At 35.7% G+C, this 27971-nt stretch overlaps 1 protein-coding gene across 1 annotated transcript in view; it reads left to right on the forward strand.

The window, feature by feature from the left end:
- The window catches only part of BTF3L4 (basic transcription factor 3 like 4), a 28526-nt gene extending 9553 nt beyond the window's left edge, over positions 1 to 18973 (forward strand). The window contains exons 4-6 of the mRNA XM_057710728.1: positions 16857 to 17058; positions 17913 to 17972; positions 18512 to 18973. Coding sequence (XP_057566711.1) covers positions 16857 to 17058; positions 17913 to 17972; positions 18512 to 18558 — 309 coding nt within the window. The 3' untranslated portion in view covers positions 18559 to 18973. The remainder of the gene's footprint in view (positions 1 to 16856; positions 17059 to 17912; positions 17973 to 18511) is intronic.
- The last annotated feature ends 8998 nt before the right edge of the window (positions 18974 to 27971 follow it).

Genomic DNA, 27971 nt, shown 5'->3' on the forward strand with positions numbered 1-27971 from the left:
ATTGTAGGATGTTTGGCAGCATCCCTGGACTCTGCCCACTAGATCCCCAGTTACAACAACCAAAAACATCTCCAGGCATTATTGCATGTCCTCTGGGGAGCAAATCACCCTTGGTTGAAAACACTTCTTTAGAGAGAGGAAAAGATTATATTTACCCCTCCTTGAAGTATAGATTTTAACTACATAATATCTTCAGGGGCATGCTTTCTAAATGTTTGGTTTTTTTCAGATTTGGAAGACTTTATGGTTCTTATAATTAATAAAACTTTTAGTATTTTATTTTATTTTTTCACTTTTGGCCATGCTGCGCACGGCTTGTGGGATTTTAGTTCCCTGACCAGGGATCAAACCCAGGCCCTTGGCAGTGAGGCCCTTGGCAGTGAGAGCATGGAGTCCTAACCACTGGACCACCAGGGAATTCCCACTTTTAGTGTTTTATAGTGAGACCAGTCAGTTAGCAGTCTTTGATCCCTTCAAAATATAATCAAACTAGTTATAATGGTGTGCTGAGGTCATGGTATTTTTGTAGGTGAAATTGTCATAGTGTATTTAATGGTAGTGAACATCGACTGTATGCCAAGCATTTTGCTAGGCAGTGGTGCATAAGATATTATTCATAGTCTCTCTCCTTTAGAGCTTAAAATCTAGTAGGGAAACTAATTAGACAGCTAGACATAAACAAAAATGTATCGTCCATTTCAGCTTCACATTATCTCTTTGAGTTGGTTGTTGTTGGCTACAGTTAAGAAAGCTGAGATTTAAGAGAGTCAGGTACCTGCCCAAGATCACATAGCTAGTAAGTTCTGAATTCCAGATTTGAACTAAGTATGTCAAAACCAGAGTTGATTTTATTCTTTGATTTATGCTGCTTTGGTCTTTTTAGTTATACTTTCTTATACCCACTCTTGACCTTTTCCTCTCCTTCTGACCCTGCTTCCTCTCTATTCTTCCAAACCCCTACCAAAAAAGGGGGACAGTACCTGCCTTATATCCTGTATTATTGAGCACCTGTCATGCACAGTTCATTACTTACACCATTATAGATAAAAGAAATCCCCATTGGTATTTCCAAGGACATTGCTTTTTCTCCTATTTCAGGTAGGTGTTATTTCCACCCAGGAGCCTTCCCGGTAGCACACATACACATTTATGCAAAGAAGGGTTAGATGCCTTTCCTTTGTGCCATCATAATGCCCTGTATTTAATTTTATTATAGCATATATTAAACTATATTATTAACTTCTTTTTGTTGGTATTGCCAATGCAGTTCTGTTTGGGGAGTGATAGCTGCAAAACGTCACACAGAAAATTAGTGGTACATAACAGGCATGTACATGCTTTTGTAGTGTCCCCAACCCCGTGTGTGTCTGTGTGTGTGTGAAAGAGAGATGTCTTCCAACCCTCACAGACTAGTTGTACAGAGAAAACATGCATAAAGAAAATTAACACTGTAAGGTAACAGCTGTAACATTCTGAATATTTGAAACTAAAATGGGAAGTTTTTTCTTTTCCCTCTTTCTAAAATTGATTTTTTGAGAACCAAGATATTTGTACATTATATAACACTTTGCAGATCTAAAATAATTTTGTTCAGGCATATCTAATGTACTGTATATAATCTGGCTTACCTCACATTACGTTTTGTGTTACTATAATTGAAGCAGAATTTTTTCTTTTTTTTTAAGAAAATGATGACACATTCGGTGTAAAACCAGCTTGGAGGAAAAAGAAATTACTACATTAAATGTATACATGAAAACATGTGCAGTTTTCAGAAACAATAAGATATTAAAAATATATATATGTCTTAGAGTAGAAGAAACACAATTACAATTTTGTTATTTTTAAATTGGAATCTTTTCAACTTTTCTCAAAATGCTGAACTCTGGAATATACTATCTTTTTGGTCTTAGGCAGTTTAAGGAAAGCAGATAAAAACTTTTGTGAAGAAAAGATACCATTACCATTGTTGTAAAACAAAAAAAATAATATTACTATGTTTTCTATACTTTGACCTTCAAAACATCAAACCAATAGAAAGTACCCGGTTTGGTGGGTTGGCAACAGAGAGATCAGCGGTGCGTTTCAAAAACTTCCATTGAATGCACTTTTGCCAAGTAAAATTCTAATCTTACTTTGTAGGCAGTCAGTACTGGTGATTTTTTTCCCCCACATAAAGCTCAATTTATGTCCTTTTCAGATACTTAAAAACTAAAGGACTGTTTTAAGACAGGGTTCGCTGGTTTTTTGTGTATTTGTTAGTTTGTTAATCTGGGGTAATAAATTTAATCATATGTAGATTTCTTTTACCTGTTACCAAAGACAGAGAAATCCAAAGCTGTCAAAAGCGGGCAGGGGAGTGTCAGAGACTGTTGCATACAAAAAAGCCAAGTAAATAATCAGGTTCTAGGAAGGAATTCCTATGTGAACTCTGAGAGTATAATCCAGAACTAAATTTCTGAGAATGTTTTATGTTCTATGACATTTGAAGATATTTGGATGTGCTTCTTACTTAGTAATCTAGTTGAACATAGTGACCACGTTGTCACCTTTCCTCCCCTGATAACATGAATCTATCAAAAGTAGGATCTGTTTCGTTTCATAGAGACAATCGATTTTATCAGATGTATTTGGTAAGAAATGTCACCACAAATCTGCTTCTCTGGTTCAGATGGTCTAGTTGCTTCACAGAGTTTTACTATTATATTTAGACGACAGCTTCTATCTTAACTAAGGTATAATTCTGTCTCTATGAAACCTTCCCTATCTTTCCAGACATAATTAATCAACACTTTCCCTGTATTTCCACTGCCCTTAGCTTAAATTTGCTTTGTTGTAATATTTTTATTATTACAACCTCATATTGTAGGGTATGATTACTTATTAACCAAGTAGTCTGTTTGCAGTAGATTATAAAAGTCTTGACAGCAGGAACTGTGTTTATTCATCGTTTATAGTCTATAGCATGCTGACACCCATGATGAGTTTGTTTGGGACCTGTCAAGTTTAAGATATACTGATTATTTTAGGTGGAATTGTTTTGCAAGAAGTTAGCCATAGAGAGCTCAAGCTCAGGAGAAAGCTTAGGTGTGAGAATTTAAATTTTATAATTGTACGCAATAAGTTTTACTGTTTATGTTTTCCTCTTCTTGGCTCTTATTTTTCTTGACCCATTTGTACAGAAGGAGGACCTAAAGTTATTTGTTGACCCTTACTGTGGTTCCTTCTTCCAACTAGGGCCACAAATGTCAATGGGTGTACAGCTCTGAGTACAGGAGAGTAAAAGGGAAGCATTGTGTACCATTCACCTTATTACAGAGCGGTCTTACTTTCTTTAAATATCCTGCTTTTCTTTGTTTTTGTTTTTTGCTATTTTTTTGTGTGGTAAAATAAACGTAACAAAATTTGCCATTTTTTCCCCTATGTGCAGATCTTTTTTTTTTTTTTTTAACCATTTTTAAAAATTGAAGTATATATGGGACTTCCCTTGTGGTCCAGTGGTTAAGACTTCACCTTCCAATGCAGGGGATGCAGGTTTGATCCCTGGTCAGGGAGCTAAGATCCCACATGCCTCACAGCCAAAACACCAAAACCTAAAACAGCAGCAATATTATAACAAATTCAATAAAGACTTTAAAAATGGTCTACATCAAAAAAAAAAATCTTAAAAAAATATTTTTTAATAAAATAAAACTGAAGTATAGTTAATTTACAGTGTGTTTCAGGTGTACAGCAAAATGATTCGGTTACACACACATATATATCTGTGTCCATATAGGTATACATATATATATATATGTCCATATAGGTATATGAACACAGATATATATACCTATATGGACATATATATATATGTATAGATATATATATCTATATATCTATACATATGTTCTTTTTCAGATTCTTTTCCATTATAGGTTATTATAAGATACTGAATATAGTTCCCTGTGCTATACAGTAGGTCCTTGTTGTTAATCTATTTTATATATAGTAGTGTGTATATGTTAATCCCAAACTCCTAATTTATCTCCTCCCCCCACCACCCCCCGCTATCCCCTTTGGTAACCATAAATTTGTTTTCTATGTCTGTGAGTATCTCTCTGTTTTGTAAAGAAGTTCATTTGTATCATTTTTTTAGATTCCACATGTAAGTAATATCATGATATTTGTCTTTCTATCTGAATTAATTCACTTAATATGATAATGTCTAGGTCCATCCATATTGCTACATGTGGCATTATTTCATTCTTTTTTATGGCTGAGTAATACTCCATTGTATATATATTCCACATCTTCTTTCTCCATTCATCTGTTGATGGACATTCATGTTGCTTCTGTGTCTTAACTGTTGTAAATTGTGCCGCTATGAACATTGGGATACATGTATCTTTTCCAATTAAGAGTTTTGTCCAGATATTTGCCCAGGAATGGGATTGCTGGATCATATGATAACTATTTTTAGTTTTTTGAGAAACCTCAATAATGGTTGCACCAATTTACGTTCCCACCAGCAGTGTAGAAGGGTTCCTTTTTCTCCACATCCTCTCCAGCATTTATTATTTGTAGACTTTTTAATGATGGCCATTCTGACTGATGTGAGGTGATACCTCATTGTAGCTTTAATTTGCGTTTCTCTAATAATTAGTGATATTGAGCATCTTTTTGTGTGCCTCTTGGCCATGTGTATGTCTTCTTTGGAGAAATGTCTATTGAGGTCTTCTGCCCATTTTTGATTAGGTTTTTTTTTTTTATTGAGTTGTTATGAGCTATTGTTCATTTTGGAAATTAATCCCTTGTTGGTAGCACCATTTGCAAATATTTTCTCCCATTTAGTAGATTGCTTTTTCATTTTATTTATGATTTCCTTTGCTGTGAAAAAGGTTTTAAGTTTAATTAGGTCCCATTTGTTTATTTTTATTTTTATTTCCATTACTCTAGGAGATGCACCCAAAAAATATTGCTGAGATTTATGTCAGAGTGTTCTGCGAGGACATCCCTGGAGATCCAGTGGTTAGAACTCTGTGCTTCCACCACAGGGGGTTAGGGTTTGATCCCTAGTTGGGGAATTGAGATCCCGTAAGCCATGTGGCATGACCAAAACAAACAAACAAACAAACAAATACAAGGAGTGTTTTCCTCTAAGTTTTTATAGTATCTGGTCTTACATTTAGGTCTTTAATCCATTTTGAGTTTATTTTTGTATATGGTTTTAGAGAATGGTCTAATTTCATTCTTTTACATGTAGCTGTCCAGTTTTCCCAACACCACTTATTAAAGAGACTGTCTTTTCTCTGTTGTATATTCTTGCCTCCTTTGTCATGGATTAATTGACCATAAGTGCGTGTCTTTATTTCTGATCTTTCTGTTCTCTTCCATTGATCTGTTTGTCTGTTTTCATGCCAGTATCACACTATTTTATTACTGTAACTTTGTAATATAATCTGAAGTCAAGGAGCGTGATTCCTCCAGCTCCATTTTACTTTCTCAAGATTGTTTTGGTTTTTCAGGATCTTTTGTGTTTCCAGACATTTAAAAAATTTTTGTTCCAGTTCTGTGAAAAATGCCATTGATAATTTGATAGAGATTGCATTGAATCTGTACATTGCTTTGTGTGGTATGGTCATTTTTAACAATTATGATTCTTCCAATCCAAGAACATGCTGTGTCTTTCCATCTTTTTGTGTCATCTTCAATTTCTTTCATCAGTGTCTTAATAGTTTTCAGAGTACAGGTCTTTTGCCTCCCTAATGAGATTTATTCCTAGGTATTTTATTTTTTGATACAATGGTAAATGGGATTATTTCCTTAATTTCTCTTTCTGTTATTTCATTGTTAGTGTATAGAAATGCAATTCATTGGTGAGCTCTAGTAAATTTTTGGTGGCATCTTTAGGAGTTTCTGTGTATAGTATCATGTCATCTGAAAACAGTTACAGTTTTACTTTTTCTTTTCTGATTTGGATTCTTTTCTGATTGCTGTAGCTAGGACTTCCAAAACTGTGTTTAATAAAAATGATGATAGTGGGCATCCCTGTCTTGTTCCTGATCTTAGAGGAAATGCTTCCAGCTTTTCACCATTAAGTCTGATGTTAGCTGTGGGTTTGTCATGTGTGGCCTTTATTATGTTGCAGTAAATCCCCTGTATATCCACATTCTGGAGAGTTTTCATCATAAATGGATGTTGAATTTTATCAGAAGTTTTTTAGGCCTCTGTTGAGATGATCATATGCTTTTTATTCTTCAGTTTGTTAATGTGGTACATCACACTGATTGATTTTGTAGATATTGAAAAATCCTTGCCTCCCTGGGATAAATCCTACTTGATCTTGGTATATGATCCTTTTAGTGTATTGCTGGATTCAGGTGCTAGTATTATGTTGATGATTTTTGCATCTATCTTTATCATAGTGATATAGGCCTGTAATTTCCATTTTTATGTGTGGTATCTTTGTCTGGTTTTGGTATCAGGGTGATGGTGGCCTCATAGAATGAGTTCAGAAGTGTTCCTTACTATGCAATTTTTTGGAATAGTTTCAGAAGGTTAGGTGTTAACTCTTCTCTAAATGTTTGGTAGAACTCACCTGTGAAGCCATCTGGTCCTGGAATTTATTTATTGGGAGTTTTTAGATTACTGATTCAATTTCAGTACTGGTAATTGGTCTGTTCATATTGTCTATTTCTTCCTGGTTCAGTCTTGGAAGATTGTACCTTTCTAAGAATTTGTTCATTTCCTCTAGGTTGTCCATTTTATTAGCATATAGTAGCCTCTTATGGTCCTTTGTATTTCTGTGGTATCAGTTGTAACTTCTCCTTTTTCATTTCTGATTTTATTGATGTGAGTCCACTCCCTTTTTTCTTGCTTAGTCTGGCTAAAGGTTTATCAATTTTGTTTATCTTTTCAGAGAACCAGCTTTTAGTTTCATTGATCTTTTCTGTTGTTTTCCTAGTCTCTATTTCATTTATTTCTGCTCTTTTTGCTTTAGGTGTAATTTTAGGTCATTTGTTTGAGATTTTTCTTATTTCCTGAACTAACCTTGTATCTTTGTGAACTTCCTTTTTAGAACTGCTTTTGCTGCATCCCATAGGTTTTCTTATGTATCTACGTACTTTTTTTATTTCTTCTTTGATTTCTTCAGGGATCCATTGGTTGTTTAGTAGCGTATTGTTTAGCTGCCATGTGTTTGTGTTTTTAGCATTTTTTTCCCTTGTAGTTGATTTCTAACCTCATAACATTATGGTTGGAGAAGATACTTGATGTAATTTCAGTTTTCTTAAATTTACTGAGGCTTGCTTTGTGGCCCAGCATGTGATCTGTCCTGGAGAATGCTCCATGTACACTTGAAAAGAATGTGTATTCTGCTGCTTTCAGATGGAATGCTCTATAAATATCAGTTAAGCCCATCTGGTCTAATGTGTCAATTAAAACCTGTGTTTAGAGTCTATTTTGTCTGACATAAGTATTGCTACTCCAACTTTCTTTTGATTTTCATTGGTGTGGAGTGCCTCACTTTCAGTCTGTATTGGTCTCTAATCTGAAGGGAGTCTCTTATAGGCAGCATATATATGGGTCCTGTTTTTGTATCCATTCAGCCAGTCTTTTGCATCCATTGAGCCAGTGGTTGCAGCATTGTCTGTTTACATTTAAGGTAATTACCAATGTGTATGTTCCTGTTGCCATTTTGTTCGTTTTTTCGGATTTGTTTTTGCAGGTCTTTTTTTCCTCTACTTTTGTTCTCTTCTCTTGTGATTTGATGACTATCTTTAGTGTTATGCTTGGATTCCTTTTTCTTTTTTGTGTGTATATGTTTTATAGATTTTTGTTTTACGGTTACCCTGAGGTTTTTGTATAACAGTCTCTATATATCCATGCTTGTTTTAAGTTGGAGCTCAGAACTCTCACTCCTGTAGGAGAACCTCTGTAATATAATTACTCTCCAGTCACCCACCTGGGGGGTATGGGATTTGATTATATCTCAAGTGTGCCCCTCCTGCATGTCTCATTGTGGTTCCTTGTTTATGTCTTTAGTTATAGAAGATCTTTTCTGGTAAGTTCCAGTCTTTGTCATCAGTGGTTGTTCTATAGTTGCAATTTTGCTGTGCTCATGAGAGGAGAGGAACTTAGGAGGTCCTTCTGCTCCAGCATCTTGGCCTCTGTCAGATCTCGATTTCCCCTTCTTTCTTTTAGAGATGATTTCATGTGTTATTCTACTTTCTCTCCATCATCATTTCACTGATACTCTGCAGCATTTGCCAAGAGTCTCCTTAAAATTCTATGCTTTGCTTCTTGTCCTTTCTCCTACTTCATTGTATCCTTATTTCCTTTTCTGTCTCCTTTTGTTTTCCATCTCACTAAAACTATTATTTCCTCAAAATTTTGTTAATAGCATTATTTATCCCATTAATCTCAAAATTGGTTGTGGGACACTTTTTTTCATAATCATATAGGTTGCTTTTAAAAGTTCAGACTCATTGATCCACCAGAGAGCTCCAGAATTAGATTCCCATTTTAACCATTTTTAAGTGTACAATTCAGTGGCATAAATTATACTCACAGTGTTATGCAACCACCACAATTACCTATTTCCAAAATTTTTCATCATCCCAAAATGAAACTCTGTACACATTAAGCAGTAACTCCCTATTCCGCTTCCCCCCAGCCTCTGATAATCTCTGACCTACTTTCTGTCTCTGTGGATTTACCTATTGTAGATATTTCATGTAAGTGGAATCATGTAATAGTTGTCCTTTCATGTCTGGCTTACTTCACTTAGCATGTTTTCAAGGTTCATCCACGTTTAACATATATCAGAACTTCATTCCTTTTATAGCTGAATGATATTCCATTCTATGAGTAATACCACATTTTATCCATTTGTTTATTGATGAACATCTTTTGTTTTTAAATAGCTTCTTCTCCCTCCACTATAAAAATACATTGTCATCATAGAAAGTTAGGGGTATACAGAAAATGTGAAAAAGATGTTAACATTGAATCATAATTCCACTACCCAGAAACAACTACTATTAGTCTTGTATTTCTTTCCCATCTTTATATCCATATGTATTTCCCACATCTGAGACTACAGCTAGATGTACAATTTGGAATTCTTCCTTTTCCAAATAATATTATATTATAAAAATTGTTTCATATCATTAAAAAAAACTCTTCTTAGTTGTCAGTTTGAATATCTACATATATTCCAATATATGAACATACAATAATCTAACATTTCTTCATTTATTTTGCATTATAATGCTTTGATAGTAAAGACTCACATGTTGGACTTTTATATACCTCAATGTCTATCTTCATCTCTGATTTCCTTTAGATAGTGTCTTGGAAATACACTTACTGCCTGACAGATCATGAACATTTTTATAACTTCATCCATATTGCCAAATTGATTTTCAGAAAGGGTATGCCATTTTTCACTGTCTACAGCATAGCTATAGAGAATCCATCCCATCAGACTTCCCACCAGAACATAAGAGAAAATGATTGCAGTGTATCATATAGTCTAATGACATTTGTTAGCTTTCACTCATATCAATAGGTTATTATGGGATGCAGCAAAAGCAGTTCTAAGAGGGAAGTGTATAGCAATACAATCCTACATCAAGAAACAAGAAAAATCCCAAATAAACAATCTAACTTTATACCTAAAGAAACTCGAGAAAGAAGAACAAACAAAACCCAACATTAGTAGAAGGAAAGAAATCATAAAGATCAGCAGAAATAAATGAAATAGAAACAAAACAGTAGCAAAGATCAGTAAAACTAAAAGCTGGTTCTTTGAGAAGATAAAGTTGATAAACCTTTAGCCAGACTCATCAAGAAAAAGAGGGAGAGGACTGAAATCAATAAAATTAGAAATGAAACAAGAGAAGTTACAATGGACACCACAGAAATAAAAAGCATCATAAGAGACTACTACAGGCAACTATATGCCAATAAAATAAGTCCAGGACCAGATGGTTTCACAAGTGAATTCTTTCAAACATTTGGAGAAGAGCTAACACCCATCCTTCTCAAATTCTTCCAAAAAATTGCAGAGGAAGGTACACTCCCAAAGTCATTCTACAAGGCCACCATCACCCTGATACCAGAACCAGACAAAGCTACTACAAAAAAAGAAAATCTGACCAATATCACTGATGAATATAGATGCAGATATCCTCAACAAAATACTAGCAAACAGAATCCAACAACACATTAAAAGGATCATACATCATGATCAAGTGGGATTTATCCCAGGGATACAGGGATTCTTCAATATACGCAAATCAAACAATATGATACACCATATTAACAAATTGAAGGATAAAAACCATATGACAATCTCAATAGATGCAAAAAAAGCTTTTGACAAAATTCAACACCCATTTATGATAAAAGTCTCCAGAAAGTGGGCATAAAGGGAACCTACCTCAACATAAGGCCATATACGGCAAACCTACAGCAAACATCATTCTCAGTGGTGAAAAACTGAAAACATTCCCTCTAAGATCAGGATCTAAGATCTCGCCACTACTATTCAACATAGTTTTGGGAGTCCTTGGCACAGCAATCAGAGAAGAAAAAGAAATAAAAGGAATCCAAATTGGAAAAGAAGTAAAACTCACTGTTTGCAAATGACATGATACTGTACATAGAAAATCCTAAAGATGCCAGCAGAAAACTACTAGAGCTAATCAGTGAATCTGGCAAAGTTTCAGGATACAAAACTAACACACAGAAATCTGTTGCATTCCTATACATTAACAATGAATGATCAGAAAGAGAAGTTAAGGAAACGATCCCATTCACCATTGCAACAAAAAGAATAAAATACCTAGGAATAAACCTACCTAAGGAGATAAAACACCTGTACTCAGAAAACTATAAGACACTGGTGAAAGAAATCAAAGATGACACAAACAATTGGAGAGATATAGCATGTTCTTGGATTAGAAGAATCAATATTGTGAAAATGACTATACTACCCAAAACAATCTACACATTCAGTGCAATCCCTATCAAATTACCAATGGCATTTTTTACAGAACTAGAACAAAAAGTCCTAAAATTTGTGTGGAGACACAAAAGACCTCAAATAGCTAAAGCAATCTTGAGGGGAAAAAAATGGAGCTGGAGGAATCAGACTCCTTGACTTCAGACTATACTACAAAGCTACAGTAATCAAGACAGTATGGTACTGGCACAAAAACAGAAATATAGATCAGTGGAACAGAATAGAAAGCCCAGAGATAAACTATGGTTGACTAATCTATTACAAAGGAGGCAAGGATATACAATGGAGAAAAGACAGCCTCCTCAATAAGTGGTGCTGGGAAAACTGGACAGCTACATGTAAGAGTGAAATGAGAACACTCCCTAGAACCATACACAAAAATAAACTCCAAATGGATTAAAGACCTAAATGTAAGGCCAGACACTATAAAACCCCTAGAGGAAAACATAGGAAGAACACTCTTTGATGTAAATAACAGCAATATCTTTTTTGACCCATGCCCTAGAGTAATGGAAATAAAAACAAAAATAAACAAGTGAGACCTAATGAAACTTAAAAGCTTTTGCACAGCAAAGGAAACTATAAACAGGATGAAAATACAATCCTCAGCATGGGAGAAAATATTTGCAAACGACTCAACAGACAAAGGACTAATCTTCAAAATATATAAACAGTTCATCCAGCTCAATATCAAAAAAACAAACAACCCAATCAAAAAATGGGCAGAAGACCTAAATAGGCATTTCTCCAAAGAAGACATACAGATGGCTAAGAGGCACATGAAAAGCTGCTCAACATCACTAATTATTAGAGAAATGCAAATCAAAACTACAATGAGGTATCACCTCACACTGGTTGGAATGTGCATCATCAGAATATCTACAAACAGTAAATGCTGGAGAGGGTATGGAGAAAAGGGAATGCTCTTGCACTGTCGGTGAGAATGTAAATTGATACAGCCACTATGGAGAACAATATGGAGTTTCCTTAAAAAACTAAAAATAGGACTACCATATGACCCAGCAATCCCACTACTGGGCATATACCCTGAGAAAACCATAATTCAAAAAGACACATGCACCCCAATGTTCATTACAGCGCTATTTACAATAGCCAGGACGTGGAAGCAACCTAAATGTCCATCAACAGACAAATGGATAAAGAATATGTGGTACATAAATACATGGAATATTACTCAGCCATAAAAAGCAATGAAATTGGGTCATTTGTAGAGACATGGATAGACCTAGAGACTGTCATACAGAAGTGAAGTAGGAGAAAAACAAATATTGTGTATTAACGCATATATGCAGAATTTAGAAAAATGGTACAGATCAACGGGTTTGCAAGGCAGAAACAGAGACACAGATGTAAAGGACAAACATATGGACACCAAAAGGGAAAAGCGGGGGGTTGGGGTGGGATGAATTGGGAGATTGGGATTGCCATATATACATTACTAATAAGAAAAGAAATCAAATAGTACACTTTAAAAAAATAAAACTACATACTTCTGTACACTTGAAAAATAAAAAATAAATAAAAATTTAGATTGATGGCAGGAAAAAAATAATAGGTTATACTTTACACTAGCCTTTAGAAATAAGCAGGGCTTCCTAGGTGGCGCAGTGGTTGAGAGTCCGCTTGCCGATGCAGAGGTCATGGGTTCGATCCCAGCTCCAGGAAGATCCCACATGCCGCGGAGCAACTAAGCCCATGTGCCAAAAAAAAAAAAAAAAAAAAAAGAAATAAGCAGGTGCTGAGCTTAAAAGGATTGAATGTGAAAGATACTAATATGGGAATGTGTGCAAAGACCATAATCCTCAAAATCTGACATCCCTTAGCCTTACAACATCCAGACACTTATGAGCCTTATTTTTTAAATGTCTGTTATTTCACCCCATTAAAATATGGCAGGAAGGCAATAAAAGATTAATTTCCTAATAAACATTTAAGTGCCACTACATACAGGAAGGAGTAGCAATAAAAGTTGATTTTAAGACAACTGTCAATTATGAATTGCAGCTAACTGGCCTAGTGGGGACTCGGAGACAAAAAAAAAATCACATAGTGGAAGAATGTAAACATCCTCTGTGAACTGAGAGGGCAGTTACCAGCAAGAGCTGTGGAGTCAGTTATAATGTTGTAAGCCTCCTTACAGCCATGAAAACTTATAGCTGTGTAGAAATAAAGCAAGCATCAGATTTACCAGCTAGAAGGCTGCTGTAGTTAATATATGTGCCCTACTTCAAAGGCCAGCAAGGGCAGGGGTTGTTAAGGTTTTGATAGTAACGTAATTGGGCCACCCAGCAGTTGCCTGAAATGACTTAAAATAGCTGTCAATTCTATAGAGCAGTTAGGCTGATTCTGAAAGGGCAGAAATACAGGAAAAATCGGGCCAAAAATATAGCCCAGGTAGTTCTGGATGTCTTCGTTGGGGGCACTACTGTGCTGTTTCTAAACCTTAAGATGATCCCTCATTTATCATTTGGGAAATTGAGGTCTGACAGCATCCATGAATTTAGAATAAATATTATAAGAGCTATTTATTCAGCAAATTTGAGTGACTATTATGTGCTAGCACTTGGGGGGATACTGTGTCTCATAAGGCAATGAATGGTCTCTGATCTCAAAGAGTTCACTTTCTAGTAAGGGCAAAGATTACAAATACAATTATGCTACAAGATAATTCTGTGTAATGTCAGTTTCCATGAAGTGCAGAAGGTGAATAAACCACCTTAAGTTTTCACAGAGAAAGAAGCATCTGACCCAGGTCTTGGATAAATGGGAACTTACAATGTGGAGAAGCAGGAAAAGGTTCTTCTAAACAATGAAAACAGCATATGTAAATACAGCATGCATGAGAGGACAAAGTATTTTGTAGTAACTACAAGACATGTCAGTATTATTAAAGCAAAAAACAAGAACAAGGTCATCTGGAATTTGGACTAGGGTAAAAAAATTGCCTCTTCCTCCACGACTCAAGTAGCATTCTTTACCTCACCTACCTGTTACGTGAAAAAAACACCTCTGACATAAAGGGGATGCTTGATTGATTGAAAAAGGCATCTGAGTGCTGGTGTAGTAACTAGTTTAATAGTCTTTGTTTATTTGTCTGCTCCTTGTCATTATACTGTATATAGATTTTATGATTTATGTAGACTAAACAGTAGTAAAATCACTGGAGGAAGTAAAGTCTTCATATGAAATGCATACAATTTGCTTTGTGAATTTAACAAATTCCTTATCCCTCCTCTTGCCTCTAAAAGAGTTGGGAAGTATCTAACTGATGTTGCTCAGCCCCACAGTTAATCCCCTGATAGTTCTAATAGCCTGTATCTGGGAGCCTTATATAACCATGTCATTTGCTCAGTAGAGGGGAAGGAATATTAGATAGAAACTAAATATTCTGGCCTTTTTAATTTCTAGTATTTCATTCTATCCTAAAATTAAACTCTCCACCTGCTTCTGGACCTTTCTATTCATGGAGCTACATCTTTTATACAACCCCATTTAAAACAATCATTAATAAATTTATTTCTGTTTCACAGTCTGAGGTGGAATTCATATTAGTTTTCACACTATACTCAAACAATATATTTCAAACTACAAAGACCTACATCAGGTTGTAAAATACAATTTAACATTTAGCCTTTGGAAAAGAAGCTTGAACAGAAGGAAAACTCATGAATTTATTCTTTTTGGCCCCATGTTAAGCCTCTTATTTATTTTGCTGCCAGTAAGATATATATTATCCATATGTCTCCTGTTATTAGGCCTATATTCTGAGATGGATATTTCTCTGACAAGCTGTTATGGGGCCACAGAATTGAATTTTTATAGACAAATATGTTTTAAGAATGAGAATGACATCATAGAAACTAAACAAAGTTGGGAAACCCAGTTTCAAGTTCTGGGTTTGCAGGTAACCAGCTATTTGTCCTTGGGTGTGTTGCATAACCAAGAGCTCTTGTCTTTAGTATTTATTTCTTTAACAAGAGATTTGAACTAGAAGACCTCTAAATTCAACAGATATATGGCCTGACTTTTTTGGAACAATATTGATTTCAAATCTCTTGTGACTTTAATGTTTGTAAATCAAAAATATCTCATATTTCAATGTTTGAGACTCTTTTCATACCTGGAAGTATTGTAGAAATCCTTTACTAAATAAAGTGATTTGGTCTTGATTTGGAAAGTATAGTCCTTCCATATCTTTATTCTTTTCCCATACTAAAATTATGTGATTCTGGCACAGATCCAGAGCAGCATCCCATTACATATCTACTATGCCATTCCTCTTGTATATTTTCAGCCACTTCTCCATTGAATTTTTCTACCTAAACAATAATTATCTTCAGAAGTACATAGTTTATCTTTTTCTAAAGTTAATATAAATTATTTTTAAGTCATGATGATTTTTGTTCAGAAAAGCTGGATTGAATGCTTACTCTGTAATATTTGTGGGGTGTAGTTACAATTTTCTAGGGGATTTGCCTTTATTTTCTCTGTGTTCCAGGTCTTGCCTGAAATTTAGAAGCCCCTTTCTTCCCCTTCCTTTCTGGTGCTGTCTATCAGTGGTGATGATCACCTCTGAGGAAGAAAAGCCCACTTCCACTGACCATGGAGAACACTCAGCATCTCTGCTTGATTGTGACAAGGGCAGTTTTTGGATGGATCATGAAATGCTTCTAAAGTAGCCAAGAGTTAACTCTCCTAACCTTTTTATATAATAAGCATGTTACCACCAAGGTAACTTACCTAGTGAAATAGTGGAATCGCATTATTTACACATTTAACTTGTATGCAAATACAACTCTACTAAAACACAGAAAGAGAGAAAAATAACATTTTACATAGTGCACACACGTTCAACCTTCCTTTTCAGTGAGTCCCAGGCAATGGACGAAATTAAATCTGAAACAGTCAGTTCATAGTGGTGAAAGCTATAGAGAGAATGTAAGGATGGTTTTAAAGGTTTCCTAGTAATTTATAAATGTTCAGATGGCCAGGCAACTGAGTGGGAGAATTTCCTTGTTGTTTACAAGGGTTTTTTGAAGGTTGTTGAGAAGCTACACTTAAGAATTAGAGAAACTGACAAAATCCTCTACAAAGAATATGATGAGAAGAAGTTGAAACTTGTAAATTTACTAAATATTCAAAGGAGTGAAACACCCGATTGATTAAATTTCTGAGTGTTCTTTATGGGTTTGCAGTGGTTACTTTTACCATACACTATTACCCCCTTAAAACCTGTCCCATAAGTAAGATGCTGAATATTGTACAGATATGATAGTATCTATTGATTTAGTTTCATAGTGTGAATTGAGTTAAGATAATGGGTAATTTCATTATGAAACCAATTCTTGGCTGATAACTACATTTTTTAAAAATGTGGGCATGAACTTCTTCCTTGCAATAGAAATCTTTGAATTTAAAAGATTCAAAGATTCTTTTAAAAGAATTCTAGATTCTAGGGAATTCCCTGGTGGTTCAGTGGTTAGGACTCAGCACTTTCACTGCCATGGGCCTGGGTTCGATCCCTGGTCGGGGAACTAAGATCCCACAAGCTGTGTGGCACAGCCAAAAATAATAATAATAAAATCTAGATTCTATAATAAAATGACTATTTCTTTACCATCCTAGTAATTTGTGCCATATACATTATTTTACTTTGTCACTAGGGTCTTTTTCCACCCAAATCCACTGGTTAGATAATTACTACATTGGGATTGCATAACTAACTACCAAGTAAAAAACAATAATTGGGTAAAATGAATTTTAAACAGATATTTTTTCATTTGTACCAAATATGTGAAATACATTTTTTTCTGTGATCATACAGGTGAACATGATTAAAGATGATGGGACAGTTATTCATTTTAACAATCCCAAAGTCCAAGCTTCCCTTTCTGCTAACACCTTTGCAATTACCGGCCATGCAGAAGCCAAACCAATCACAGAAATGCTTCCTGGAATATTAAGTCAGCTTGGTGCTGACAGCTTAACAAGTCTTAGGAAGTTAGCAGAACAGTTCCCTCGGCAAGGTAGGTATTTCAGTTTAGTACCTCTTTTCTTCCTCATCCTGCTTAAAGAACCTAATGATTTAAAAGGTGTCCATTTATGTTGGAAGGGTTTGCCAGTACATAAATTTTACCTGTTATAATGTAACTTGTATGCTTCATAAATTTTTAAGTTTATTCCTTTAATAATTATCAGTGTAGCATGTAGAATATATGATACATTTTAGTAGTAATATAGTGTTGGGAGGTAATTACCTAAAAGGAAAATGCCAGGATCTGCAGGCCACATTTTAAAAACAGTTGATTTGGTATTCACTTCTGACTAATGACAACAAGAAGATAGTGGTATCACAGAACTATATTTTCATTTAATATTGTTGGTTGTACTATAGATGCAGCAACCATAAGTTCTGAGTGTCCAAGATAGTCCTGATTTCAAATGTGTCTTGTCATCCCTAAAAATCAGAGCCTATTGTATCAGTGCTCCTACTTACAAAGCTAGATACTTTCACACCAAAAGAGATGGAAAAAATCTTGAATATTGATTTTTTATTTGGAGAATATGGAATTTGGAGAATAAATTAACTCTAATGTCTTTATTTAAACTCACCTAAATTATTCCATTTTGTGTGTAAGTTTTACCTTCACTACCCATTGAAATTGCCAGCCGTATTCAGTGTATATCTGATAAAGTTTTTATTAATTTTAGTGTTAAATTTAAAATATGGTGTTTCGATTAGACAATATTTAGCTTTTTCTGAACAACTGTGTAAGATTTGTTTCTACAACTATGTAAACAGGAAAAAAGGATAAACATTATAAGTGTTTGGTAAAGGTCTTTGTTCTCAATGACTAATTTTAAAATAAACATTTTGTAGTGTTGGATAGCAAAACACCAAAACCAGAAGACATTGATGAGGAGGATGATGATGTTCCAGGTGAGTGACATTTCTTTAGTTTTAAGATTTTTAGCATCCTGTTTGTCTCATTTAATTCATTGCATGATGACTTTTCAGTTTTTTGTTAATGGTGAGCTTGTGAATTTAAATGGCTTCACAACGATGTGCGTACAATCTAATGAAAAAGACTAAAAGCCCCCCATTTAGAACTTAGAATCAGAAATTGTCACACAAGTTCTCCTGCATTTATTAAATTGGAATTGTGATTATAAATTTGCATATTTATTGTTACAACATTTCTGTACGAATTATGATTGACATGAAAATGCTGCTCACCTTAGTAGTTTGCATAGGCAAAAAGAAGACTAACATTTCCTTAGGGTTTCTGTTTTAAGCAGATAAATAAAGCAGTATTAGTGAAATGCCACCAATTCATTTCTGCATCTTGTCATATATATTTTCAGGCTAATTCTAGTAGCAACAATTTTGTTTTTGTTAGGCTAGAAGTTAGAAATTGCATTTACCTCAGTCTTTTTTTGTATTCATAACTCATGTACTTTTTTTGTTTGTTTTTTCAGATCTCGTAGAAAATTTTGATGAGGCATCAAAGAATGAAGCTAACTAAAATCTTTCCTGATTTTTGGAAGCTGGCATGGACTAGATTTAACAAATCAGCTATGTGGTTCCAAAGTTTTACAGAAACGGAGAACATCAGCTGTTACTACTAGTTCAGTAATATAAATATTTTGTATATTAATAATGCTGTTTGTTCAGCATTTTTCGGTCATTTGATTTTGCATTTTGCACTTCCTCCCAGGATTTATTCTTTTGGTCAAAATACGAAGTGTTGGTGCAGTTTGAGGGTGTTTTGGTTTTTGATTCTTGGTTTTTCTGTTTTGTTTTTTGTTGGGGTATTTTTGGTGTGTGTATGTGTATGTATGAGTGTGGGTATGTGTGTATTACAGTGGAGAGCAAATTGGAAAACATTTTTATTTATCCTCCTCCTTTCCCCAGTAGAAATAAAACAAATCTTTACATTTGTTAGTTTTTATTTTTTCTAATGATGCACAGAATTAATGAAAAGTGAGTATCTTGGATTTCAAATCTGAGGAGGTTTTACCCTTGGAGGTTTGGTTTTAATTTGCTTGGTTAACATATTTCTCATACATTTTTCTGGGCTTAAAATGTCTTGAGATATTTTGCCACCAGCTTCATGCTGGCATAATGGGTAGCATATCTTTGGTGCAGTTGCCTTAGATTCACTTACCTAGTTAGACCCAGAGGAATTTCTTCTACTAGCTTTCTTCCTAAATGCCTTGTTTTCTCTCCTTTTGGTCTCCAAATGGCCTGGTTAGCCTGTAGTAATGCTCTTCCTCATCTTCCATCTAGCCTAAGAAGGATGTTCTCCATATAGAAGTTAAGTGAGTGCCTAATCCCTCTCTTTGTAGGATTGTTCCCGCATCTTGAGGAACAGCAGCTCCATCCTCAACTTTTTATTCCTTTAATTTTACAGTTTGGTAGATTTTAAACTGGAATAGCTAGCATGTGCTTGCTAAATAATTTTATGCCAGCCTTATCCTGTATCCTAGCTGTTCTTAATCGCAGGTGCAAAATGCCTGTTTTTCAGCAAGGTTGAAATTGGGAATGTCCTTTTGAATCAGAAAAAATGGGCCATAGACTCATTCCCCAGCACAAATGGGCGTTCTATGAAATGGTACTGGCCCCAGGAGGATTTCTTCAACCACTCCTCTACTCTTGGCCTTGAACCTACCTCTGGATTGGATCTTACTATTGTAGCTGCTCACAGCATCCTCCTGCATGCTTAGAGTAATGCTTTGGGGGAACACTGGTAAAACACAGTATTTATTTTTTCACCTCCTTTCAGAGGACTTGGAGGTAAGTTGCATTCATTCATTGAAGCTTCCCTCTTGCTGTCTGTTGATAAAAGCTTGCACTTTGTTATATCAGCATTTGTTTCAGCCAGTATTTAAGGATAAGATTTAGAAAATCTATCATGGCCCATCATCAAACTATGGCTTAACCTTGCAGCATATCAACTTCTGTTTCAAGTTAGATATCTTTGTTTGATATCTCTAGTGCAAGACTAACAACATATCAAGATATCTGTGGACACGAAGGCAAATCTCTTGTGTGTTTTATATAATATATGGACTTAACTACAAAATAAAATAACAGTAATAAAATAACAGAGGGGATAATATTTCCTCTTGTGCTTCTCTTTTTGTTGTCTACAGAATTTACTTCTTTTGTATTTCCCCTCTGCTCCTCACCCCCAAGTGAATTTCAGCCTACTCTTTTTTTGAAATAATGCTTCATCCATTGTTAGATCAGTAGCTTTATATGATCTACATAGTCCAAAATGCTGTTCCTCTGACTGTCCCCAAAGGGCATATTGTGGGGCAGAGAGAGTTAAGGGGACTTCAAATGGTTAGGGAAACATAAGAGATATAGTATAGCAAATGGAGGGGGAAAGCACTCATCTGGAATTCAGGAGAATTGGGTCCTAGTCCAAACTCTGGCATTAACCATATGACCCTTGGGCAGGTTACCTAACCTAACAACTTTGAAATTCATCATCAGTCAAATGAGATGTTTCTAAATCAACATTTCTTCTACTCCTATAGTTCCGTGAATCTCATTTCTAAAAATCCTCAAGATGTTTTATCATCTTTTCAGAGATATCTTTTTATCAATAACTCATGCAAGTTTTTTGTGTGCATATATACTTCTTCCTCTTACATTTTGATCACATTTTAACTACCCACCCAGAGGAGCTATGGTCAGTATTTCCTTTTATCCTGTTGATAATAACTCTTAATGGCTGGCCTCTCTTGTCTGCAATGAGCCAATACTCTTTTTTAAAATATATTTTCATACCTTCCCTTTTCCTGAACAAAGCATATTGAGATTCTGACTTAACCCAAAGAAATGTTCCTGCCTTCAGAGTAAGTAGGCACAGGTAAGAATGTAGAAGAAACTTCTGTTAGTTGTAGTGTTCTTGGCATAAACATGAATTATATAGTTTTTTTAATCCACGAAGTAGTTACTAAAATATTTACTTTTTACTAAGGTTATGTATTTATTGCCAAGATAACTACAAAAGAATTTTCTGAGGAAATTCACCTTAAAATTTTGGGATAATTCAAGAAATGTCTGTAGAAAGTTGATTGACAATCTTTATTTTTGTGGTTAGTCCTTTCAGGTTTTGTAAAGCTCCTCATTTATCTGTTTTGGGGAAGCCCAAAGTAAATAGTTGGGTCCTTATATTTGTTTTACCCTTATTTTTCCTGTTAAGTAATGGTTTAAGAACACATCAAGCATCTTGATTTGTTGTTAAGTAACTAGTGTTTATGGAATTCCATTAAATTAATTTTAATAAGCCTACCAGGTTCTTGTGAAAACCCATATTGGGATGTGTTTGATTTGTTTCTTTGTTTTAATTCAGTGTTTAATCCTAAGGGTGGTATATATCCATAAATGCAACATTATGATAAGACATAGTATGGGATAGTAGGAAATGCACAGGTTTTCAGATAGAAGTCAGTTCCATTACCTATGCTATTATCTTTCCAATAGGGATGCTGTAATGCACAACTCCAGGGGTCACCATTCATATTTGTTGTGTTCCAGGGGTTGCCATTTTCATAGAGCATAATGTGACTAGTGCCCCGATAGTAGTGTAATGATGGCCTTCCTCTCTGATCCTGTTTCCTCCACTGTAAATGGTCCTTGAATCAAACGGGTTCCTTAGAACTTCCTGAATGATTAAGGTGAAGATGAAAGATGATTAAAGTGTTATCTCCCAGGCCACGGCAGAAGGAGCTTGTGATTCTAGGCACAGCAAGGCTCCATTTTTTATTGGGGTTGCTTATGATTCACTTGCTGCAATCCATCCTTTACATAGGAGCCAAACAACCAAAAGTTCGTATCTGAGTATGTCACAGCCTTATATTTATCTCCAACATACCACTCTGTTTCAAGCTTTCATTCCTTTGCACGTATTTTTACTGCAGTACAATATTGAGATTACTTGATTTTCCTTATACTTTTCCCATCTAGATTGTGAGCACCTTAATGGCAGATGGTGTGTCATTCATCTTTTATTCCCAGTATCTAGCATAGTGACAACATGTAGTCTACTTACGATCATAGTAACATTTATTGGATACAGAGTAGTCTCATTTAACTCTCAGTTCAGTGGGGCAGATATTATGGTCTTACTTTTTTTTTTAATAAATTTATTTATTTATTGGCTGTGTTGGGTCTTCGTTGCTGCACACGGGCTTTCTCTAGTTGCTGTGAGTGGAGGCTACTCTTCATTGTGCTGCGTGGCCTCCTCATTGTAGTGGCTTCTCTTGTTGTGGAACACGGGCTCTAGGTGTGTGGGCTTCAATAGTTGCAGCACACAGGCTCAATAGTTGTGGCTCACGGGCTCTAGAGCACAGGCTCAATAGTTTTGGCGCATGAGCTTGGTTGCTCCGTGACACGTGGAATCTTCCCAGAGCAGGGCTCAAACCCGTGTCCCCTGCATTGGCAGGCGGATTCCCAACCACTGCGCCACCTAGGAAGTCCTATGGTCTTACTTTTAAAGCAGAACAAAAATGATTTAGGGAATTGCCAACACAACTAATTGGTGAGAGAACCAGATGTATCAAATTCCAGAGTTTAAACTCTAAACATCACCCCACAGCATTCAACAAATATTTACTGAAATTTATGTTTATGTGGCCTTTAGATGGTATCCTCATCAAATATCACTAAACATTAGCCTGAAAGTCAAACCTTAAGGATTACACAAAAAGTAAGTTTGAGGGTTTTTTTATAAGTACCATTTGTAATTTTTGTATATATTTAGGAGTTGAGTTTTATAAACTTAATAATTGGATATTTTGCATACCTGGGACAGGATCTTTGATGGTGGTATATGGGCAAAAATTCTTAGGTTACATATGTTGGTCTCCTTGGCGCTGGTATTTCTTCTCACAATTTTGTCTCCTTTTAGGGATACCTTGTCAAAGAAAAATATTGTATGAACTTGAACAAGGTGGTGATGAATTTAGCTTGCAGCCATACTTTTAAAAATGTGTTTAAAAATCAAAGTAGCCCACAAAAAAAGTTAGACGTAATAAATGAATTCAGCAAAGCTGCAGGGTACAAAACCAATACACAAAAGTAGTTGCATTTCTTTTTTTTTTTTTTAATATCTCAATGAGCCTAGAAAATTCATAGCCATCTTTATTTTATTTATTTGTCCATTCATTCATTGGCTGTGTTGGGTGTTTGTTGCTGCACACAGGCTTTCTCTAGTTTCAGGGAACTGGAGCTACTCTTTGTTGCAGTGCATGGGCTTCTCATTGCAGTGGCTTCTCTTGTTGCAGAGAACCAGCTCTAGGCGTGCGGGCTCTAGAGTGCAGGCTCAGTAGTTGTGGCATACGGGCTTAGTTGCTCTGCGGCATCTGGGATCTTCCTGAAGCAGGAATTGAACCTGTGTCCCCTGCATTGGCAGGCGATTCTTTTTTTTTTTTTTTTTTTTTAATTATTTTTTTGGGGTTACACCAAGTTCAATCATCTGTTTTTATACACATATCCCCGTATTCCCTCCCTTCCTTGACCCCCCCCCTCGAGTCCCCCCCACCCTCCCCGCCCCAGTCCTCTAAGGCATCTTCCATCCTCGAGTTGGACTCCCTTTGTTATACAACAAATTCCCACTGACTATCTATTTTACAGTTGGTAGTATATATATGTCTGTGCTACTCTCTCGCTTCATCTCAGTTTCCCCTTCACCCCCCGCCCCCTCCCATACCTCGAGTTCTCCAGTCCATTCTCTGTATCTGCGTCCTTATTCTTGTCACTGAGTTCATCAGTACCACTTTTAGATTCCGTATATGTGAGTTAGCATACAATAATTGTCCTCTTTCTGACTTACTTCACTCTGTATGACAGATAGTAGTTCTATCCACCTCATGACATATAGCTCCATCTCATCCCTTTTTATAGCTGAGTAATATTCCATTGTGTATATATGCCACATCTTCTTTATCCATTCATTTGTTGATGGGCATTTAGGTTGCTTGGCAGGCGATTCTTAACCACTGCACCACCAGAGAAGTCCCAGTAGTTTTGCATTTCTATACACTGACAATAAACAATCCAGAAAGTAGATTAAGAAAATCCATTCACAATAGCATCAGAAAGAATAAAATACTTAGAAATAAACTTTACCAAGGAGGCAAGAGCCTTGTACATTGAAAACTACAAAACATTGCTAAAAGAAGTTAGGATATAAATAAATGAACTGACATCCCATGTGCATGGGAAGACAATATTGTTAAGATGTAAATACTACCAGAGAGATCTATTGAGTCAATGCAGTCCCTATCAAAACCCTAATAAAGTTTTTTGCAGAACCATCCTAACTGTTGGGAATATAAATTGGTGCAGCTACTATGGAAAACAGTATGGCGGTTCCATAAAAAACTAAGACTGAAACTACCATATGATCTAGCAATTCCATTCCTGGGTATATATCCGGAAAAAATAAAAACTCTAATTCAAAAAGATACATGTACCTCAATGTTCATAGCATTATTTACCATAGCCAATACATGGAAGCAACCCAAATGCCCATCAACAGATGATTGGCTTAAGAAGATGTGATAAATATACAGTGGAATATTAGTCATAAAAAAGAATGAAGTATTGGCAATTTGCAGCAACATAGATGGACCTAGAGAATATTGTGCTTAGTGAAATCAGAAAAAGACAAATAGTATATGATATCATTTATATGTGGAATCTAAAAAATAATACAAGTGAATATATATACAAAACAGAAACAGACAAACATGGAAGACAAACTTATGGTTAACAAAGGGGAGTGGGGAGTGAGGGACAAATTAGAAGTATGGGATTAATAGATACAAACTACTGTACATAAAACAGATAAGCAACAAGGATTTACTGTACAGCATAGAGAATTATACCCAATATTTTGTAATAACTTAGAATATAACCTGAAAAAAAAGTACTACGTTATACACCTGAAACTAACACAGTATTGTAAATCAAATATACTTCAGCATTTTTAAAAATAATAAAAAGAACATACTTAAAGTAATCATGCTTAAAAAAAAAAAAGAAAGAAAAAGAAAAACATTCTTAAATTCGTATGGAATCTTAAGGGGTCCCAAATACCCAAAACAGTTGAAAAAAAGAAAATTGGAGGATTCACTTCCTGATTTCAAAACTTACTGAAAAGCTGCAGCAAGCAAAACAATGTGCTAGCATGAAGACAGACATACAGAGCAGTGGCATAGAGACCCCAAAAATAAACCTTTACATGTACAGTCAAAGATTTTTGACAGGGGTACTAAGACCACTCAATGGAGAAAGGATGATCTTTTCAACAAATGGTATTGAAGAAACTGGACATCCACATGCAAAAGAATGAAGTTAGACCCTTACTCTACACCATAGACAAAAATTAACTCAAAATGGATCAAAGACCTAAACATAAGACTAAAACTATAAAATCCTTAGAAGAAAACACAGAGGGAAGCTTCATGACTTTGAATTTGGCAATGATTGCTTTGATATGACACCGAAAGCACAGGCAAGAAAAGAAAAAACAGACATATTGGAGTACATCAAAATTAAAAACTTTCATATCAAAGGACACTCAAAAGAATGAAAAAGCAACCCACAGACTGGGAGACAATATTTGAAAATCATGTCTGATAAAGGATTAATATGTACAATATGTAAGTAACAACTCAACAATAACAAAAAACAGCCTAATTGAAAAATGAGCAAAAGACTTGAATAGACATTTCTCCAAAGAAGATATATAAATAGCCAATAAGCCTATGAAAAGATGTTCAACATCACTAGTCATCAGGGAAATGAAAATCAAAACCACAATAAGCTGCCACTTCACACCTATTAGAATTGTTACTAAAAACAAAAAAACAAATGTTGGCAAGGATGTGGAGAAATTGGACCCCTTGTGTATTGTTGGTGGGAATGTAAAATGGTGCAGTCACTGAGGGAAACAATATAGTGGCTCCTCGAAAAATTAAATACCATATGCTCCAGCAATTCCACTTCTGGGAAAATAGTATAGTGGCTCCTCGAAAAATTAAATACCATATGGTCTAGCAGTATGAGATTCAAACAGATATTTGTACACACATGTTGATAACATTTTTTTCTTTTTTTTTCTTTTTTTTTTTTTTTTTTTTTTGGCCACGCTATGCGGCATGTGGGATCTTAGTTCCCCAACCAGGGATCAAACCCATGCCCCCTTCAGTGGAAGCACAGAGTCCTAACCACTGGACCACCAGGGAAGTCACCATAGCAGCATTATTTACAATAACCAAAAAGAAGAAAACCCAAATGTCTATCAACAGATGAAGGAATCAACAGAATGTCTATACAGTAAGTCCCCTACATACAAACCTGCAAGTTGTGAACTTTCAAAGATGCAAACGTGCATGCCAATGTCCAATCATGTAAGTTAGTTCACATGTCTGGCATACGTTGTCACGTGTGTGCTTCCTTTACAAATGGTTGTGCTTTTGTATACTTTACAGTATTGTGTAGAGTTCAGTAGTACAGTATCTTTATTTCAAGCTCAGAATGTCCGGAAGCAAGCATAAAAGCAGCGGTGATGTAGCTGGTACTGCTAAGAAGTGCCAAGTAATAACTATGGAAACAAAAGGGAAACTAATTGAGAGAGTGGAGCAAGCAGAAAAGATGGTAGATGTCGCTCGTTCTTACAGCATGAATCGTTCAATCATCCGCACAATTCTAAAGAATAAGGACCAGATTATGGAACGTGTGAAGTCTGCTGTGCCGATGATGTCAACAATAATATCGAAGAAGCATGGAAAAGTGATGGGGGAGATGGAGAAACTTCTCAGTGTGTGGATGCAGGATCAGCATCAGCGCCAAGTCCCACTCAGCTTAACACTGATTCAAGAGAAAGCTAAATGCCTTTATGAAGACTTGAAGAAGAAACACTGCGAAGAATCACAGAGTGCATTTTTTAATGCCAGCCATGGCTGGTGTCATTAGTTCAAGGCTAGAGTCAACCTGTGAAAGTACAGATACAGTAGATGCCTGGGAATTTCCTGAAACACTTTGAGAAATTATTGATGAAGGCACATATTTACCCGAGCAGGTTTTTAATGTGGATGAGACAGGACTGTACTGGAAGAGGATGCCAGACCAAAGTTACATCAGTAAGGAGGAAAAGTTGATGCCAGGCTATAAAGCAGCAAAGGATAGGCTAACTCTCTTGTTTGGTGGCAGTGCTTCCCATGATATGAAACTCAAGTTTCTCTTAGTTTATCATTCAGAGAACCCAAGAGCCTTAAAAACATAGTCAAGGGCTCTCTTCCTGTTGTGTGGAAGAGTAACCCCAAAGCCTGGGTTACACAGGCCATTTTCCAGGGCTGGTTTTTCCACCACTTTATCCCAAAGGTATAGAAATAATGCTTGGAGAAGGACGTCCCATTCAACATTCTTTTGCTGCTTGACAATGCTCCGGGCAACTCCGCATTCATGGATGACTTTCATCTCAGCGTCAGAGTAGTATGTCTGCCACTGAATACTATATTGCTCATCCAACCTGTGGTCCAGGGAGTGTATAGCGACTTTCAAGAAATATTGTTTACGTCACACTGTTCATCAAGCAGTAAAGTGACGAATCAGAAACAACCTTGCAACAATTTTGGAAGGACTATAACATCTACAAGGCCATAAAAACATTGGCTTTGCTTGGTGTGAGGTTTAGACCATCATCATGAATGGGGTTTGGAAAAATCTTTGCCAACAGTTTGTTCACGACTTTTGTGGATTTGAGAAGGTGGATGAGGATTCCAAAGAGGGCTTCAGCGACTTAGTGACCCTCAGCGAGAACCTGGAGCTAGATCTGCAAGAGAACGACTACATTGAACTCCTTGCTGTGCAACACGAGGAGCTTACTAATGAAGACCTGATGGAATTGGAGGCCCA

This window comes from Hippopotamus amphibius, chromosome 1 (genome assembly GCF_030028045.1).
Source record: "Hippopotamus amphibius kiboko isolate mHipAmp2 chromosome 1, mHipAmp2.hap2, whole genome shotgun sequence".
In the NCBI taxonomy this organism is placed as follows: domain Eukaryota; kingdom Metazoa; phylum Chordata; class Mammalia; order Artiodactyla; family Hippopotamidae; genus Hippopotamus; species Hippopotamus amphibius.